The sequence below is a fragment of the Glycine soja genome, chromosome 20 (assembly GCF_004193775.1).
Source record: "Glycine soja cultivar W05 chromosome 20, ASM419377v2, whole genome shotgun sequence".
Classification (NCBI taxonomy): Eukaryota; Viridiplantae; Streptophyta; class Magnoliopsida; order Fabales; family Fabaceae; genus Glycine; species Glycine soja.
This window is the reverse complement of record NC_041021.1, coordinates 36,781,685-36,801,645: the sequence shown is the minus strand read 5'-3', so window position 1 is coordinate 36,801,645 and position 19,961 is coordinate 36,781,685. Positions and strand designations below refer to the sequence as shown.

Sequence of the window (19,961 nt, the reverse complement as noted above, 5' to 3'; positions counted from 1 at the left end):
CATCAATGAGCCTTTAAAACACTAAAGTGGGCCTAAAAATAAGAAAGAAGTCGAAAAATAAAGCAAGAGAATAAGCTAGAACGACAGAGCCTCAACCTCCAAGAAAGTTTAGGTTAGAGGAGTAATTTTAGGGTTCTAGAGGTTGGAGGAGACATCCTCAACCATTTGTAGCCTTAGTTTTTCCTTAAAATCTATCATTTGTGCTGAAAGTTGCTAATTTGTAATGGAAGGCTAAATCTCTTGTTGGGAAGCTCTGCTGAACCTTTGATGTCATATTCTTTTACTATCTATTTAAAGTTGTTTTTATGTGTTCATTGCTTCTATCTATGCTTATTTCTGTATGCTTGTGACTTGATCACCCATTTGTATGCATAGTTAGGATTTTTAGTACTGGAAAGTGCTTTAAAACCTTAGAACTTGATAGAGCAAGCTAGAAAACTGTATGTCTGGGGACATAGTGCAGCAATCTAGTCCTTATTATGTTGTAATCGTAATGCAACTCTTTTAGACTAAGTTTGTTGAAGGATCAAGGATGAGGTTTAAATAGAGTTAGTCCCATTCACTCGAGGGATCTTGGTTTGGGTAGTTTTTCAGCATAAGAACACTAAAACAACGTTAAATAGAGAAAAACATTTAGCAACATCAAAGTAAGTTCAGTAGAATGACCCAACGCTTGTTACTTGACTGTTTTACTTCTCAACTTTTAGATATTTTAATTTGTAGTTAATTAGACTTTTAGACAAAAACCTTATTCAACATTTACTTGCTTTATACAAATGTTTGCTCATTGAACATATATTTTCTGAATGAAACAAGTTCCATGTGATTCGATACTCGGTTCTTATCGTTCTATATTACTTGTGTGACTTAGTACACTTGCTAATTAGCATCACGGATTACTCCCGAACACTAGTTAATTGTTTCCCTTGCCTAGTATTTTGGCTCAACATGCACCTTAGGCTTCTGCATAGCCACTTACTCCAATATTACTTTTGCATGCGTGCTCAGTGCGACATTCTAGGCTAAGTGGACAAGCCTTTATGCATTGATGATGGTGCAACTATTTTGGACCTATTTAAGCCACTTCTAGCATTATGATGGAAGGAAGCCTCAACCTAGGGTTTTGTGTGGCAGCTAAGGAGCTCTCATCCTCCATTTTCCTTTGTTGAGGAATTAATGTACTGAGTTTACTCTCATGTAGTTAATCTTCATATTTATTCAGTGTTTATTCCTATGTTATTACTTCTTTCCATTTTGATTGCTTGTTTTATGGTTTGATTACCTTAGCTTTAATTCTTTTTTTATTGTCATTGGAAAAATGCTTAAAAACAGAGTTTTGAATAGAGCATCTAATGAATGTCTCATCTAGGGACAAAGGGATGCTTATTAGTATAATTAGTGATCAACTATATGAACTTGTTTCATAGTCAAAATGTCATTGAAATTATTTTTTTAACTAAGATCTGAGAGTGGTATCTAATGGGTGTTATGTCTAGGGATGGAATAGCACTTGTTAGCCTTGATAACTCCTTGTTCTTGAATCCAAGTGGTTTAGCTTGACTTGCTAAGGGATTAAGAGTTAAGTTAAGCTACTTAAACTCTTTCAAATGAGGAATCATGGTTAAAGCACCATAATGGGTTAGTGTAGCATTAGAGTGAACATTGGATAAAAATAACTTTTATAACTACATATATTGTTAACTTAGTGTAGTCAAATCCTTAACATTTCATTTATTTTTTCATATAGCTCATTTCGCCCACCAATTGTTTGTGTTTTTGCTTACCTTTAATTTATTTTGTTTTTAGTTTAGAACCAACTTTATTTTTTGTACTTTTACATTTAAAACAAAATCTCCATTGCCTACAACTTGAATTTGCATGAATAGCTTACACAAACAAGTCTTATAGATATGATAGTCGGACTTTCCGTTTTATACTATTTGCACGATACTTTGTATGTTGGCCATGGATTCAATAGTAAGACCCAATAAAAATTGAGTAACTATATAAATAGTATGTTTTAAACTATTTAATGTAAATTAAAAATACAGTTTGTATATTAAAGTTTTTATTTATTATAATTACAAATTATATAAAATAATTATTTATCTTGTGATATATTCAAATTAATATACTAGTATTTAAATGATATTTTATCAAATGATAAAAAAAATATTTTACCCGTGACTAAAAAATGGTTGTTATAATCAGTGATTGATTATACAGTCACTTTTTTGGGTGACTAATAATCAGTTGCCATATCTAACTGGCTCTCTTTCCCAATTTTTATTTTAATATCAATGATTGAAAAAACAGTCACTATAATTTAATATCAGTGACTGATTACTTGATCACTCTTTTGGGAAACTAATTATCAGTCACCATATATAACATGCTTTTTGATTCACTATCCAAAAAAATAACCAGCTCTTTTTTTTTTTATTTCCCACTCAGTGTCTAGATTGAAAAACCCAAATGGATAACGAAACAGATCCATAAAACACTAAGGAAACATAGCTCTCGTGTCTTTCTCACTAAGGAAACATGTTGCGTAATTGGGGGGGAAGGGCTATGTCTCTCTCACATTGTTATGGGGTTGTTTGATTTCGAAAGAGGATCGAAAGGCATAGAGGGGTTAGGGTTGTTTGGTGTGGATTGAAAGGTTCAAAGAGTTTGTGACGTAGAGAGATTGAAAGGTTCAGAGAGGTTGTGGCGTAGAGAGATCGAAAGGTTCAGAGAGGTTGTGGTGACGAAAGGTTGGGGTTATTTTGTGTGGATCGAAAAGTGCAGAAAGGTTATGGCGCAATACAGGGGTTAGGATTGTTTGGGTTCAAATAGGAATATAGGATTGCTAATTGCACAACACACACACACACTCTCTTAGGCTCTCTCTCTCTCTCTCTCTCTCTCTCTCTCTCTCTATCGTCTAACATTGAAGGGGTTGTTTGGTTTTGTTCTTCACTGTCTCTTTGATATCAAATCTTTAATTCCTATATGGATTGAAGTGCATAGGAATTTCTTCTTTCAACCTTTCATTCATTGAAGTTTACAAGTTTGTGGCTTTCAAACAATTATACGGGGAATTGTGTGGCTAAGGTGAGGATATTTAGATACATGAATCAGTTCATTAGGGTAAATGGATAAAAATTGTATTCAAAACCTCTTCCAACATTGCAAAAGCTAAACAAGCAGCCTCTTGTACTTGCTTGTTATCATCCAAAATTCTTCTTAGAAGACCCATAAGAACATTATCAAATTGTGCACAACCGTTAGGATGCCCAATATCCTAAGGCCCAAATTCAAATTCAAATTCAAAGAAGACCACCTTGAAATGAAAACTATACAACAAATTGCTTTATACTTAACTATTAATTGCTAAACTTTTCATATAGGTGTTATATAGAATACTTGTGTCACGACCCACTTTTGGACCATGAGCAATGCACCAACTATAATTTCCTTAGTCTCTCACTCCAAATCACAATTAAAAGATTAACCAAAAGGAATTACCAAAAATCCAATAGAGTTTCCCCTAAAAACAGGATAAATCCCATATTAAATAACATGTGGAAACATATCATATATCCATAGAAATAACTATATATATATATATATATATATATATATATATATATATATATATATATATATATATATATATATATATATATATATATATCCAACAGTTAGATATCAAGGCTACAAATCACAACATAGGCCCTTGACATACTATCCAAAATATTAACTAGTAGTGATGTTGGTCATACTTACTAATCATCAAAGTGTCTTAAAACATCATAATTACACCATAAACATATCTATAAGATAGGATCATCTACATCTCAAAATAAAGGGACTTTTTCTATATCTATTACAATCATTATCCCTATAACTGCATTATACAAGAGTAAAAAAAAAAAAATACTCTCTATCAAACGCAATGGATACCTACCAAAAAGATAAACAAATTCCTAGGTAAATCAGTAAATCCCAGGAAGTCAGCTACTGAACTACTTGTGTATCCGAGAAAAAAATGAAAGAAGGAAGTAAGTCACGTAGATTTAGTGAGAGGATAAAATACAAAGCGGACATGAAGGATAGCACAACATAGCACGAGTCTTTACATCCAAAAAGAATTTAAATAACAGTAAATAAAAGCGAAATAATTACAACTCACTTTCAGAAACTATTGTATACTACCTCAAAAGTTTTTAGAACCACATATAAACTTATATTCAAGAATAATAACTTAGTAAAAACTTTCATTCTATTATGTGCATATAGACCGCATTATCTCTTTGTTGTGACAAAAGGTAATTATAGAACTATGACATTTAACTCATAGGCTACATTTTCTCTTGGTTGCAACAAATGGAAAAAAATATACATACATAAATACATACATACATATATATGTGTGTGTGTGTGTGTGTGTGTGTGTGTGTGTATGTGTGTGTGTGTGTGTACTATGAGTGTTTATGGAAGTTTTTACATAAGCAGTTTTTCTAATTTGCATTTTTTTACATAAGCAGAAACCACATTTATGGTAGCTGGTACATTACATTTATTTTAGTGTCAAGACCACTGCAGAACTGCATGTGTACACAACTTTGGTTTAACCAGTTCTACCTAGTTTTAACAGTTTTTAATGTCGTACTCTACAATGTCAAAAGAAGCAATATACACTATGGTTGCTTCTATTCCTAGCTACATTGTTGTTAAATACAAACGAGCATAAACTCATGCTCATAAATTGCTCACAGATTTGGTCTAAGCGAAAAGATTTCTTATACACTTAAATGGGTAAGTTACCTTGCCATAAACTACCATAATGTTCTTACATATCAAGTGGGTAAGTTACCTTGCCATTAGATACAAAGGCTCGAGAATTTTGGTTTTAGAAACATTGAAAACAATCTGTTTTGGTTCTTTGGATAGTGAAGAAAATTATGAGGATTTTCTAGATAATATAAATGTAAACATTTAGTAGGCAGTAAGTTGATCTCTTTGTTATTCTGTTGGTTTATTCTTCTAGTTTATGATAACTCTAGTTTTCTTGTCTTTGCAGCATCAGGCATTGAATGAATCTCCTATTGGACATAACCAGTCCCCTAAAGTTACCTCAGAAGTTGTGGCCATCGCTGAAGATATTAATGACATGTCATTTATCAGTGCACAATCAGTTGAAGTCACCTCACATACAACAGACAAGGGACATGATGGTTTATTGGAGGAAGATGAAAATGGAGCAGAGCAAAGGATAGTATAATTAAGGATGGAGATGTAACTGATGGATTGAGGAATATGTCAGAAAATCTATATGCAGCGGTTGTGAATGTAAGTGACAAGTTTAGATTGTCTCTTAACTGCAAAATTTTTATAAACTTACAGGCTGGGAGAAATTCAACACTTGAAGATAGAGTCACCCATCTAGACATTGCACTTAAGGAATGTGTTAGGCAGCTAAGAAAAACAAGGTGTTTATAACCTGGAAAAGAAGGTATTATGGTTCCAAGTCTCTATGTTGATTTCTATTTTTTTCTTTCTTCAAATGAAGGCTGATTAATTTTGCCTAATGCTGATATGACTTATTTATGTACTATGTCAGTAGTATATTGCTCTAATTCATATTGATTTATGTAGTCATTTGGACCAAGATCATTCAACATTAAGGCTTACTTGCTTATCATCCAGAATATAATATATCTAATACATGATGTTTTTACTAATAATATAACTTATCAGTCACACTAAAAGAATAGAACAACATTGCTAGTTATCTCAAACTCGAAGAGTGCAATTGATGAATGGACAGCTCAAAAGAAAGCAAACCACCAAGGTAGAGGTAGAGGTACTCCCTACGCCTTGCAACTAAATCTACCGCTGAGAAGCAACCAAAAGCCAAAAAAGAGAAAATAAATATTAGAACTTGGCATCAACATAGATATACTTGCCTGAGAGGTAATTTGCTGAATTAAAGGAATAGTACTGCCATTAATTATAATGTCATCAACATACCCAAGGAGATATACATGGCAAATTGACCAAACTGGGTTATTATAGAATAACAAAACTTGAAACTTTTGGAAAAATCAGTGGTTAAATCTTAAATCCTATTTTTCACCTACTTAGAGACATTTTTTGGAAAAATCGGTTGACCAAATCTCCTTTAGCATTTGCTCTTGGATTCTTCTTTCAATTTCAAGCGTTTTGACATATTATGGACCTCAAACGGACATTCCTATCAAAAGTTACAGTCGTTTGAAGTTTACTTGCACAAACCCTAACTAAAGTAAGGTAGTCTGAAGCATAGGGGTTAACTATGGAGTATGTTGGTGGTGAAAAATAGCCATATAGGGTTTAACTTAACAAAGCTCATTTCAAGAAATTGTAGAGAAGGAATTACCTGACTGAAACTACAATGTTGGTGTTAGTGTTGAATGTTGAAGTCGGACTCCAACGGACCCTAGCGATCACGAACCCCGACGGCGATCACGTACCCCAATGACGATGATGGTGTGGAGGAGACCATAGTGACAGGTCTTCGTGGTGAGGGAGAAAGAGGCTTTTGTTTCGTTTCTGAGACTAAGCTAGTGTGCGGGGGGAGAACCTTCTGGGTTTTAATTTATCTATAACCCAACATCGGTTTTATAAAGAAAATCAATGTTAACATCAACTGGTTAACATCGATTTTTTAAAAGACCGATGTTAACTAGTTGATGCAGTTGATGTTAACATCGATTTTTAAAAAAATCAATATTAACTAACTAGACTTATTTACAAAAATACCACCGTATTTTTTTTAACATCGATTTTTTAAAAAATCGATGTTAATCATGTGATGTTAAATCTATATTTTGTAGTAATGACGACTCCATCTTTTCTCCTATCAACAACTTTTGGTAAGTTGTCGCCCATCATTTTATGATGGTTGTTGGTCTTGTTTGTCATTCTAGTAGACTCAATCTAGAAAATCAGAAAGGAAGAAGTTCGGTTTTTTTTACCAAATTACATACTCTCTTTCCATTCTTTTCCTAAAATACACTACTTTTGGTATTTATTCCCAAAGTACACCTGTTTTGGCCACTTCACGGAAGTCGGGTTCTCACACCCCGACTTCCGTTCTTTCTTTTTTTTTTTTATAAAAAAGTTTTTATATTATTAAAATTAAATATTATATTATATAAAATTATTTTTAAATAATTTGAAAATTTGTTATTTAATTAATTTATGTAATATTATTTTATAATTTAATTTTGTTATTAAGAAAATAATATTATTAAATTTAAGTGTTTTTGTTATATTATTTAAATTATTTAAGATATTTTTTGGTGAATATATGTTTTAAAATTTGAATTTTGTATAATAATATATTTATTTTAGTAAATATTTATTTTGTATAATAATCTGAATTTTAAAATTTTTAATTTAATTATATTATATAAAATTATTTTTAATTGATTTGAAAATTATTTATTTATTAAATTAATTTATGTAATATTATTTTATAATTTTTTGTAAAGAGAAATATACATATAAGGAAAAATATAAAAATTGGATAAAATTAGAGTATAATTTTTTATTTATGTTATATGTAATTGTGTAGTTAAATTTATGTTTTGTTAATTTTTGTATGTTCTTGTAATTAAAAAATAATAAAATTAGTTAGTAGTATTAAAATACAGTAAGAAAAACACCACAAAAAAATATATATGACAAATGAGTCATAGACAAAATACTCAAATTACAGTAACTGAAATGATACTCGACAATAATGAAACATATTGAAAGTTACACTTACAATGCAAACATAACAAAACTAATGAGGATATGAAATATGTTGTGCAGAATACATGTCTTCTTCTATTTAGATTACTGGTTTGCTAAAAATAGCCAAAATTTCTATTGTGCAGAATCGTTTCCAATAGTTGGATTGTGCTAACACTTTTAGCACGTCTTCATCATTTTTCAATTCTGTTATGTCATATTCAATCAAATTTTCGGAATACTTAGAATGACCTGGTTGTCGAAAGAATAATCGTCTAACCAATTGTGATCCGTGAATTCCATTAGGGGGAACCCCTGTAGGTGCAACTTGTTTGATTAAATCCTTGAGTTTCTCCATGCCACATCCCGAAGGAATGCCAATTCTTATTGGATTAGTTCCAGTAAAGGAGTAACCCAAAAACTCACCTATATATAATATCACCATTTGACAACAACATATCACACACAACAATTTTCTCACAAAACAAAACTCGATTTGTAACTCTCACACCATTTCCACTCATATCCCATAAGCACCACCATGGCTCCACCTAAAGAAATTCCGACCCTCATTTACCACAGTGGTCACATTGTAGACGATCCAGTTCAAGGATCGACGTACCAATGTACGACCCCAATATTTTTTTACGCCAGTCGTTCTATTACGTTTACACAATTCATTCGAAAAATTAACAATCGTCTTCCTACTCGAGCAACTGAACAAGTTGCTCAATTGTTATTTCGTGTCCCTATTTCAATTCATCTCGGTCAGACACGTTTTATTTCGGCTCAACTATTCGACAATGATGATCTTAGAGGCGCGATGGAAACAATTATCCAGAATCCACAATTGAATTCTGCCGAATTCTATGCTGTTACTGAGCTTATTTCTCAACCACAACCATCGTTTCCACAACCCTCATGTCCACAACTACAACTACCGCCTCCACAACAACATAGACCTCAATAATCCAGTATCTTCATACAACAACCTTGAATCACAAGACCCCTTTGACATTTATACTTCATACACACAAATATTATCCGAGAATGATTCCTTTTTTCATGGCCAAAAAATCTCCTTTGACCAACAAAACCATCCTTCATCCCCCTTTACGCCACCTTCACAACTACCACAAACGCAAACATCAAACCGAGATGAACATCCCATTGCTAACGAAGATCCCATTATACGATTTCATCATGAAAACATGGATGATTTTACTGAGGATGAGGATCAACAGTTCTTTGATCACATCAATCAGCAAAGCGATGACCAAAGTGATGACCAAATCGATGACGAGGGTGTTGGCAGACCAACGACACCTCTGTCACCTCCGTTGCAATATCAGCAACCTAGGTGTCCAGTAGACTTAAACTTTGACCACCTACCACACTATATTGATCGACCCCATTTTGTTCATCAGCAACACAATGTACAACCACCAGTCGGTGTACTCGAGGTTGGCATGACCTTCGATGACAAATCACAATGTATTCGAGCAATCAAAGAATACAACATCAGAAATCATTTTGATTGCAGAACAATTTACTCTGACCAAAGAAGGCTACACTTCGTCTGCAAGTTACATGAAAATGGTTGTACATGGAGCTTGGGCGCATGCAATTCAAAGAGGCATAACAAATGGATTATCAAGAGTATCAGAGGTCATCACACTTGTCTCGTGCCGATGCTTAGACAAGATCATCGCCAACTCGACAAACACGTCATAGCACAGATCATCCAACCAATTGTCAAAACAAACCCAACTGTCTCCATCAAGACATTGATTGCAGAGATCAAAACGTTCATGAATTATACCCCATCCTACAAGAAGACATGGTTAGCAAAGCAAAAAGCATTGGAGATGATTCATGGAAACTGGGAAGAATCATATGCCAAACTGCCAAAACTTTTCGGAGCTTTGCAATCTTGTGTTCCCGGGACTGTGGTCGCTGCTCAAACAGAATCCTTGTATGAGGGGGGAGAAATAGTACCGGGCAAAAGATTGTTTAAACGTGTCTTTTGGTCATTTGGTCCATGCATTAATGGTTTTGCATATTGCAAACCCATTGTACAAGTAGATGGTACATGGCTTTACGGAAAGTATACTGGCACACTGTTGATAGCTACCGCACAAGATGGAGCTAACCATATCTTCCCGATTGCCTATGCCATTGTAGAAGGGGAGACAACTTCAGCTTGGGGGTTTTTTCTAAAGAATTTGAGAAGACATGTTACTCCGCAAATTAACATTTCTCTTATTTCAGACCGACACCCCTCAATTATAAGTGCCTACAACAACCCAAGTAACTTATGGGTCCAGGACACATCCCATTTCTTTTGCCTGCGCCACATTGCACAAAACTTTCTTCGTGGTAACTCAAACTGCAAACATTTAAAGAAACCACTTATGTTGGCTGGTGAGAATCTATTTTATTTATTCGTTATAATTTTCTTTCAATCAAATTTTATAACATAATACATTGATTAAATATTTACAGGGTACGCATACACGGAGAAGATGCACTGGCAACATCTTGGGGATATCGTGCGAATAAGCCAAGTGCAGCTGAATGGCTTGATCAATTACCCAAACAAAAATGGGTACAATGCTTTGATGAGGGGAAACGTTGGGGACATATGACTACCAATTTGTCGGAGTCTGTTAATTTCATGTTCAAAAACACAAGACATTTGCCGGTGTCATCATTGGTTGAGGAGACCTATTTCAAGACCGCACAACTCTTTGCTAATAGAGGTCGACAAACTCAGGCAATGATCAACTCCGGCTCACAGTATTCTGAAGTCGTCTTCGATGCAATCAATAGTGGTCAACAAGAATCTAATACACACATTGTAAATGAATTCGACAGACACAATCACACTTTTATTATAACCGAGACTCAATCCCCACTTGAAACACCCAAACCACCTGAAAGGTTTAGAGTAATGTTACAATCCCAAAAGTGTGATTGTGGTGAATTTCAGGCTAAACATTTACCGTGTTCTCACGTCATGGCTGCCTGTAAATCTGTCAATGTTGATCCCATGACCTATGTGCCGATGATATTCACTTTACAACACATTTTGCACATCTACGACAACTCCTTTGGTTTATTGCCACACGAATCAATGTGGCAAGAATATGAAGGAGATCAGTGGGGTCCTGATCCAAGGAGAAAGAGGACTGCAAAGGGTCGTCCCGTTTCAACTCGCATTCCTACTAAGATGGACGAAGACGAAAATGAACGAGCAAGTAGAAAAAAATGTGGACTTTGCCGGCAACATGGTCATAGCAGAAATAATTGTCCTAATGTATCCTCATCTTAGTTTTTCCTTAGACAAATGTCATTGTTTAAATATTTTATTAATGACGTAGTATAATGTTCTTATATAAATAAATTGTTAAAAGCTTTAATTTTATCATTTTTAATTAAATCTAAAAACATAAACAAACTAATTATATTTAGTAAAATAGTTAAATTAAAAATTTTAAAATTCAGATTATTATACAAAATAAATATTTACTAAAATAAATATATTATTATATAAAATTCAGATTTTAAAATATATATTCACCAAAAAATATCTTAAATAATTTAAATAATATAACAAAAATACTTAAATTTAATAATATTATTTTCTTAATAACAAAATTAAATTATAAATTAATTTACATAAATTAATTTAATAAATAAATAATTTTCAAATTATTTAAAAATAATTTTATATAATATAATATTTAATTTTAATAATATAAAAAAAATTTATAAAAAAAAGGAAGAACGGAAGTCGGGGTGTGAGATCCCGACTTCCGTGAAGTGGCCAAAACAGGTGTACTTTAGGAATAAATACCTAAAGTAGTGTATTTTAGGAAAAGAATAGAGAGAGAGTATGTAATTTGGTAAAAAAAACAAGGAATTGAACTTACTTCAGAATCTATATAAGGCTTAAAAGACAAACCTGAATTGTAAAAAAGATTCATTTTAAGTTATATTGAGAGTCTCACATGTTTTTCTAGCACATAATCGTTATCATTATGAGAACATAACCAAGCCTCCACTATATCAACTATTTCCTTTCTCTTTCTAACATAAATTGTAAAATTTGTTAAGAAAAAGTTATGCATTATCCTTAATATTATATATACTACTAAAAGCAAACGCTAACATCATGCTGACTTACTAATCAACTCAACTGGGAACCTGTAGTCTAAATGATCACGTACAACGCGCTCGAGTGTTTAAGCCGAACTCACATAAACATCTCCTATGTTTAGTATAAATATTTTAAAAATTACTATAAGAAATATAGCATTCTCAAGAATCTTTTTTTTTTTTAAAAAAAAAAAATTTCTTACTAAAACTTTTTCACAGGACGGAGTGAGGCCTTTATCCTTTGAACATTCTTTTTTGTTTTTTTTTTTCCTGTTTGCAAATCTGCAGGTTTTTGTTGTTAGATCTAGAAAACGCCAAAGAAATAGAATCAAGAAATTTACCAAAGCATTCCCTTTTCCTTTTCTCGATTTTCTGATGGAGAATAAAAAAAAATTTGGTTGTGCAGAGTTGCGGCGGAGGAGGTGTGGGTATGGGTAACGAGGAGGTGGTTTGGGCTGTGTAGAAGTGCACCGGAGGAAGAGGTGTGGATGGAAGCTGGGGGGGGTGTTGTGGGGATTTTGAGAGATGGGAGGTTAGGGATAAAGTGGGAAACAGAGAGAAAAAGGGCATAAAGGAAAAGAAAGAAAAAGAAAAAGTGTCAGCCTTTGGTTAAGAAATAAGTATGTCCAATGGATACAGTTTGTTTCTCATTGGAGAACCAAAGCACTTTCCCATGCTGGCACTCACTATTCTAATTTTGGTTTAATTATCTTTAGTTTTTAAACTTTTTTTAATTTATATAATTAATAAATGGATTTTTTAGTTCATAAAATTTATATTTTAATTTTTAAAAAGTCTTTATTATTAAAATTCTTTAACTAACAGAGTCAAAAAATTATAATATAAACTTGAAAGACTAAAAAACTTACTTATTAAAAATCAGGGATTAAAACATCCACTTATTAACTATAGAGATCAAAAGAGATAAATTTAAAAATTATATAAACTAAATAGATAATTAAACCTTTAATTTTCAATAAACGTTAGCTAATTACACAAAAATGTTAGAAAGAAAGTGTAAAAAAAAAATCGTCAGTAGTCCCCAAAATAAGATATTGATGAATGGAGGAATTGATTTGCTAAAAGGATGGAATGAATCCTTTAACTCTCCGATGAGATCACAAGATATCCTTACAAGTTTAGATATTTTAAGTTAATTATGAGACTAATTTTTAATAGACTTAATCGTATCTTCATTCCTTCTTAATAGTGTATTTTAGGGATTCAAACTCATGTTCTTTCTCACAAATTTTTACTAACCTTTTTAGTACAAAGATAATAAAAAATACTCTGATTTAATGGCATAAAAAAATCGCAAAGCTCTTATTAATTTTGTTTTGCTGCAGCTCTCATTGCGATTTATTTTTACTTTGACTTAAAAGCTAAATATAGGATCCAAAATATGAAAAATAAAGGAATCTGGAAATTTAGAGAATATTCTCATGGAGGATGTTTCCTCCGTGTTGCTGCCAGTCAATTTCTTTTGTAAAAAATATTGAAGTCAATTTCTAAATCTAAAATGGTCGGTGTTTGAAAACAAAGCCCAAAGTATTATCCTAAAAATATAAAATGTTATATTTCATTTACTATTCTATTCGACTATTCTTTATGTTGTTGCTGCTGCATCATCTTATATACCATCGAGTAATGTCATATTTTAAAAAATGTAACTTTTTACCAGCCTCATGATATTTTCTATTTAAATAAAAAGTCTCACATAGAATACTTTACTAAAGTTATAATTAATTAATTCATTAAATTAGACTTTGGTCGACCAACTAACATCCATGTGGCTCTCTCTTCACCAGACAGTACCACCTCATATTACACACGCAAAGGATTTTATGGGTCCCACCAAAAATACAGAGACTTCGCAGCAATACCTTAATTGGAAGCCACGTGTCTAGTAACGGTCCACGTGCCTCACCATGGCGATGGTGATAGTATCCACTTTTTTAATTATTTCTGTATTGTTTTTTAAAAATTATATAATTTTAAAATTAAATTATAAAATTAAATATTAATAAAATTAAATATTAACACAATTACATTAACAATACATAAACGGCAGGAAAAAAGATAGAAGTTAATTTTTCACTGTTGGGGGCGGTGGCAGTTAACCTGAAAACGGATATTAATTCTATACTTTCTTTTTTGTCGTTTATGTACCAAAGAAGTTTTCAACATAGAGAGAGGTTGATTAGTATGAAGAAGGATCATAAAATGTGGTTAGTTATCTGTATGTATCACCTATCATGTCATCTCACATTTAACTTTTCCCATATTTTTGGAAGTCGGTTTCGAAATTGTGTTTTTTGTTAAAACTCTCAAAATTAACATAAACCTTAAAAAGTCATGTAAAGTGTAAACTATTCAAATCTCTTATTATTATGTTTAATAGGTTAAACATATATAAACTATAGTATATATGTTTCTTAATTAGAAAGCATTACCAAATCGTATATGCTTTAAAAGAATTCACTTTGCATAATAACAAATATGTTAACTAGAGCTTGCTCATTTGTTCTGCCAAAAAACCAATATATGTATGGTCAATGTTGAGAGGTTTTATTATGGACTCTGTCTCTCTTTAGGAAACAAAACTTAATTGCAAATTTCTCGATTCTTCGTATGCATGTCTACTTCAATGATATTATTCTATTTCTTCTAATTAAGAGTAAGAAGGGGATCATGATCTTCAAAAAAGAAAAAGAAAAAAGAATCTAATGCAATTATTGATACTACACATGAATAAATATATAGTAAGAAAATGCGTTATAACTTTTTTGACTACGAAGAAAGAAACTGTTTTGATTTGTATCTTAAAAAGAATGATACATCCGTCAATCACTATGATTCATATGTTTTCTTAAAAAAAAAAAAAGATTCTGATTCATGTTCCCAAACGTTAATTATTTTGATTCTGGTTTTTTTTATTATATATATTTCCATTTAAGATATAATAAAAATAACTGCAAAAAAAAATTATTTTGATATAAGAATGTGCTTTGCCAATTGTTTGCTATATTTATATTTACGAGAAGATTTTATTGTTCAATTAACAAAACTTAAATGCTACGATTCTTCTTATAGTTATAGCTATATTGTCTATCATTATCAAGATTTTATTACAAGCTTTACAACTACTATAACCTAACAGTTCACATCGAAGCAACACTAGAATGCTCTAATGTTACAAGCCTACAAAAAAGATAATATAAATTAATTAATCGTTTCTTTAACTAATTAGCCAGTAAAAGACTATCTATAACCGCGTGAATGGAATAAATTTATTAATTAATCAACAAAACATTATCCATTATCCTTCCCCGTGTGATTCCAAAACCATCTCCTCAACCGTTGGATTCCTTGAGACTGTAATGGCGATAATACCCTCCGAAGCTCTATATAAGCAACCACACCATTTCCCCTACCATCACAACCACAAACCAAGATCTTAAAATATCTCTTCCATACAAGTTTGTTTTCAAAGTGTTTTTGTCTCCCAAATCCTACTCTTGTGACCACAAGCCTTCACTTCACTCTCTCTCTCTCTCTCTCTCTCTCTCTCTCTCTCTCTCTCTCTTTTTTGAAACCCTTTTTTCTCTTCTCAAACCAAACCAAGCAAGCAATTATATTACACTACTCACTCACTGAGACCATGGCTCCTAATATCACCACCGTCACCGACGCTCAAGCCAAGGCCGCCGGCGGGCGTGGCCGTGCCTACGTCACCTTCCTCGCCGGAAACGGTGACTATGTGAAAGGTGTCGTTGGCTTGGCCAAAGGTCTGAGGAAGGTGAAAAGCATGTACCCTCTGGTGGTTGCAGTGTTACCCGATGTTCCAGAACATCACCGAAACATTCTCACCTCCCAAGGTTGCATTGTTAGAGAAATTGAACCCGTGTACCCTCCTGAGAATCAGACCCAGTTCGCCATGGCATATTACGTCATCAACTATTCCAAGCTACGTATTTGGGAGGTACGTAAATAAATCTCTTTATAATCTATGCTAATTAATATGTAATTACTTCCGTTCTTTTTTATATATAAAAAAAAACAAGTTTTTTTTTTTGTTGGACCTTTTGGGAGTTTAGTTAACGTGTGTTTTCTTTGTTGTTATTGCAAAATGTATATCTCAGTTTGTGGAGTTCAGCAAGATGATATACCTAGACGGTGATATACAAGTGTTTGACAATATTGACCACTTGTTTGACTTGCCTGATAACTACTTTTATGCGGTGATGGACTGTTTTTGTGAGCCCACTTGGGGCCACACTCTGCAGTATCAAATCGGATACTGCCAGCAGTGCCCTCATAAGGTTCAGTGGCCCACTCACTTTGGGCCCAAGCCTCCTCTCTATTTCAATGCTGGCATGTTTGTTTATGAGCCCAATCTGGATACCTACCGTGACCTCCTTCAAACTGTCCAAGTCACTAAGCCCACTTCCTTTGCTGAACAGGTACTTCCTTAATTAACTCAATCAATTAATCTTATACAATAGTATTAGTCATATATTATATGAGTTTAATACTTATACACGGAAAATTCACTTTGAATTGATCAAAATATATGCAGAAATTCTGACTTTTTGTAGAGATGTAAAATCCAATTACAAATATTTGGTATTTTCTGTGTAAAAACTTTTTTCTCATATTATAAAGTGTAAGAGTATATTTATGTTGGATTATTGTGTTGCAGGATTTTTTGAACATGTACTTCAAGGACAAATATAGGCCAATTCCTAATGTCTATAATCTTGTGTTGGCCATGCTGTGGCGTCACCCTGAGAACGTTGAGCTTGAAAAAGTTAAAGTGGTTCACTACTGTGCTGCTGTGAGTGTTCAATTTTAATTGAAATGAAATTGGAATTTAAATTTTGGTATACAATAAGAGAGAAATTTTAATTTGGTTGAATTGGTGGGACAGGGATCTAAGCCTTGGAGGTACACAGGGAAGGAGGAAAATATGGAGAGAGAAGATATCAAGATGTTGGTGAAGAAGTGGTGGGATATATATGAGGATGAGACTTTGGACTACAACAATCCATTCAACGTGGATAGGTTCACTGCGGCACTTTTGGAGGTTGGTGAAGTCAAGTTCGTCCGTGCCCCATCTGCTGCTTAGAGTGTCTTTGGAAATCAAGTGTGATCCAAGTACATAGGATAAGATATACAGACCCATACATCATTAAGTTTTATGTGTTTTTAAAGTGTTTAGAGGACCTTTTTATGTGTCCCTTTTTTCTTTTTTCTTTTTCAATTCTGCCATTGTAAAGCAGTGAAATACCATGTCCTTAATTTTATTATTGGATATGAATTTTATTTTGTACGTTCTCTTTTTCTGGTGCTGATTCTATTCCCTTTTACTTCCATGATAAGTCACAAGGGCACTGTAACGGTGTCGGTGGTGACCCATGTTGTGACACCAATTCATAGTACCAACTACCAATTAACCTTACAAATGAAAATGAAGGGCAATTGTAATTTAAAAATTAAAGCTTTCAATGTGGCTCCTCCTCCTCCTCACATTAGTTGTGTCAAATTTCGCCTGTACAATCGCATGACCTGCAGGGCACGTAAATACTTGTCTGTTTAGCATGAAAGGTGATCACATAAAACCAATTAAGGTGTTGGTGGTGAATCAAAATGATCAAGAAACTTATTTTGATTTGGAACCAGTGACTTTTCGACATTCACAAGAAATGTCTAAATAGCATAATATAAATATATCACTTGGGGAGCTTTTGGACTTATTAAAGGTCACAATAAATGTGTAGATAGCATAATATAAATATATCACTTGGGGTGCTTTTGGACTTATTAAAGGTCACAATAAATGTGTAGATAGCATAATATAAATATATCACTTGGGGAGCTTTTGGACTTATTAAAGGTCACAATAAATGTGTAGATAGCATAATATAAATATATCACTTGGGGTGCTTTTGGACTTATTAAAGGTGCATGCTGTGGTGCCTTCATTCGAAACTGTTTTGGTGCCTTTGAACAGACAAATGAGTTGTCTTCATGTGGACTCATCATTTCCATGTCAACAATGACCTGACCATTTTAAACTCTTCTAGAATTTAAATTTTTCTAAATTATTGTATTTGTTAAACAATACTTTTAGGACCTTATAAGAAAAACAATCCATCTAGGACTTGATTAATAAATTAAAACACTTTAATAATAATATTTATTTGAATATTTAAAAAGTGAAATTGTTTTTACTATTTAGTTCTGCCTCTCATAGGAGAGTCCTAGGCAGTCAAAAGTCAAGCATCATAGTGAAAGAGCATGAACATGTGACAATGAAAGTCTCGTTGAAAATCAAAGGTTATTTGCCTTGTCTTGTTTGTGAATCATTCTTAAGACTAAACCAACATTAAACTTGTGTAAAAAGACTCAATGGGAATTTATAGAACTGAAAAGAGTGAAAGTGTACTAGTTCGAGATGTCTAATTTTGATTTTGACCGAGTTCTGAGATGCTTTTAGATGGTTTTTCTTTTTGACATAACAAAGTTAGTGGTGAAGGGTTGGTAACTACAAAGGCAATTTAATGCTCAAATTAATGAGAATTTTGGCAGAGTTACGTTAAATGTCATAAATGTGTACCTGATGCTTGGTGATAATAAACCTATTTTTATAAGGACATTCTAAAGGGGAGATTTTTATTTGTTTGGGATCATTAATTTTTTTAGAGAATATACTATTATTAGTTTACTCATAATTTTTTTTATAACATAGTTTACTCCTAATCTCTCTCTCTATATATAGACACACACATGTATATATGTAGAGTGACACACATGACTATCTCATATTCATTCCCTCCAAAAATATTAAATTGTATTATTCAAAATTCAAATCAATATTATTTAAATAGATTTTGTTTTATTATTCATTCTATTAAAGATATATTTAATTATTATTTTATTAAATACAAACAATTCTATTTTTACAATTTTTATTCTTAATCAATTATTTCATTCCTCTTTTAACATTTATAATAACAATTCTAATATTTTTTTAATAATATACTACAAAAAAAATAAAAACTCAGTTTATTTCATTCATTTTTAGTATTTTTTAGTTAATAATATATTCTTTCTAGGCAATATATATTAAGCTATATCAATTTTGAAGAACAAGGGTAAACTTATGTTTTCCATCATGTAATTAAAAAATATAAAAATGAAATATAAAAAAATATTAAATTCGTGAATCATATTTAAACATCAATTGATAAAATTATACTCAAATTTTAAAAAACACTTAAAAATTTCAATAATAACATTCACCCATTTGGAATAAGTTTTTAGTTCAAATCAAATTTTTCCTTATTTATTCAAATAAAGAAGATTTTAATATTTTAATTTTTTCTATTAATGTTCAAATTTCTTCAATTAAAAATATATAAATTTATTAATATAAAAATATAGAAAATATAAAATAAAATATGAAGTACGATGTTAAAAAAAACACAAATTTGGTGCATGTATATGAAAATATAATATACAGCATACAAAATTTTGGTTTGAATTTTATAACATATATTAACCTCGTTAACTATATTATATATATATATATATATATATATATATATATATATATATATATATATATAATATTTTTATTCATGTATTTCTTATTAATTTAAATATAATAGATAAATACATTAAAAATTTATAATATATAACAATTTATAAATTATAAAATTAATATCGACATGGGACACTAAGAATTCATTTGATTTGTTAAAATTATGATATTAGATAGAATAAGATAAGACAAAAACACAACTAAAATTATATAAAATTTAATAAAATATTTAATATCAATTATCTTAATATAATTGATATCAAATTTAATGAATTTACTGAAATAAAAAGAAAAAGATATTAGAAAAAAATCTGATGTTTCCTTCTTAAAATGATTGTGTTAGTTAGTTATTATTATTATTTTGTTATTAAAGAGATATAAATATGAACATATATGTCTTTTTAATACTTTATAAATGAAACAAAAA

At 31.7% G+C, this 19,961-nt stretch overlaps 3 protein-coding genes across 3 annotated transcripts; all 3 read left to right on the top strand.

The window, feature by feature from the left end:
- Positions 1-9,151: 9,151 nt before the first annotated feature.
- On the top strand, positions 9,152-10,700 carry LOC114403022. The gene is made up of 2 exons (XM_028365733.1): positions 9,152-10,191; positions 10,273-10,700. The coding sequence occupies exons 1-2, from the start codon at positions 9,237-9,239 to the stop codon at positions 10,413-10,415; spliced, it is 1,098 nt and encodes a 365-aa protein (XP_028221534.1). The 5' UTR covers positions 9,152-9,236; the 3' UTR covers positions 10,416-10,700.
- LOC114402067 lies at positions 10,547-11,101 on the top strand. Its single transcript, XM_028364607.1, has one exon. The coding sequence runs from the start codon at positions 10,547-10,549 to the stop codon at positions 11,099-11,101; it is 555 nt and encodes a 184-aa protein (XP_028220408.1).
- Positions 11,102-15,369: 4,268 nt separating this feature from the next.
- LOC114401411 (galactinol synthase 2-like) lies at positions 15,370-17,269 on the top strand. Its single transcript, XM_028363929.1, has 4 exons — positions 15,370-15,910; positions 16,071-16,391; positions 16,631-16,765; positions 16,859-17,269. The coding sequence occupies exons 1-4, from the start codon at positions 15,590-15,592 to the stop codon at positions 17,054-17,056; spliced, it is 975 nt and encodes a 324-aa protein (XP_028219730.1). The 5' UTR covers positions 15,370-15,589; the 3' UTR covers positions 17,057-17,269.
- The last annotated feature ends 2,692 nt before the right edge of the window (positions 17,270-19,961 follow it).

Excerpts from the sequence above, each read along its gene's own strand:
- LOC114402067 (XM_028364607.1), top strand. The coding sequence starts at position 10,547 with ATGATCAACTCCGGCTCACAGTATTCTGAAGTCGTCTTCGATGCAATC.
- LOC114401411 (XM_028363929.1), top strand. The coding sequence starts at position 15,590 with ATGGCTCCTAATATCACCACCGTCACCGACGCTCAAGCCAAGGCCGCC. Across the intron at positions 16,392-16,630 it reads CCACTTCCTTTGCTGAACAG|GATTTTTTGAACATGTACTT; the intron begins GTACTTCCTTAA and ends ATTGTGTTGCAG. Across the intron at positions 16,766-16,858 it reads TGGTTCACTACTGTGCTGCT|GGATCTAAGCCTTGGAGGTA; the intron begins GTGAGTGTTCAA and ends TTGGTGGGACAG.
- LOC114403022 (XM_028365733.1), top strand. The coding sequence starts at position 9,237 with ATGACCTTCGATGACAAATCACAATGTATTCGAGCAATCAAAGAATAC. Across the intron at positions 10,192-10,272 it reads GAAACCACTTATGTTGGCTG|GGTACGCATACACGGAGAAG; the intron begins GTGAGAATCTAT and ends AAATATTTACAG.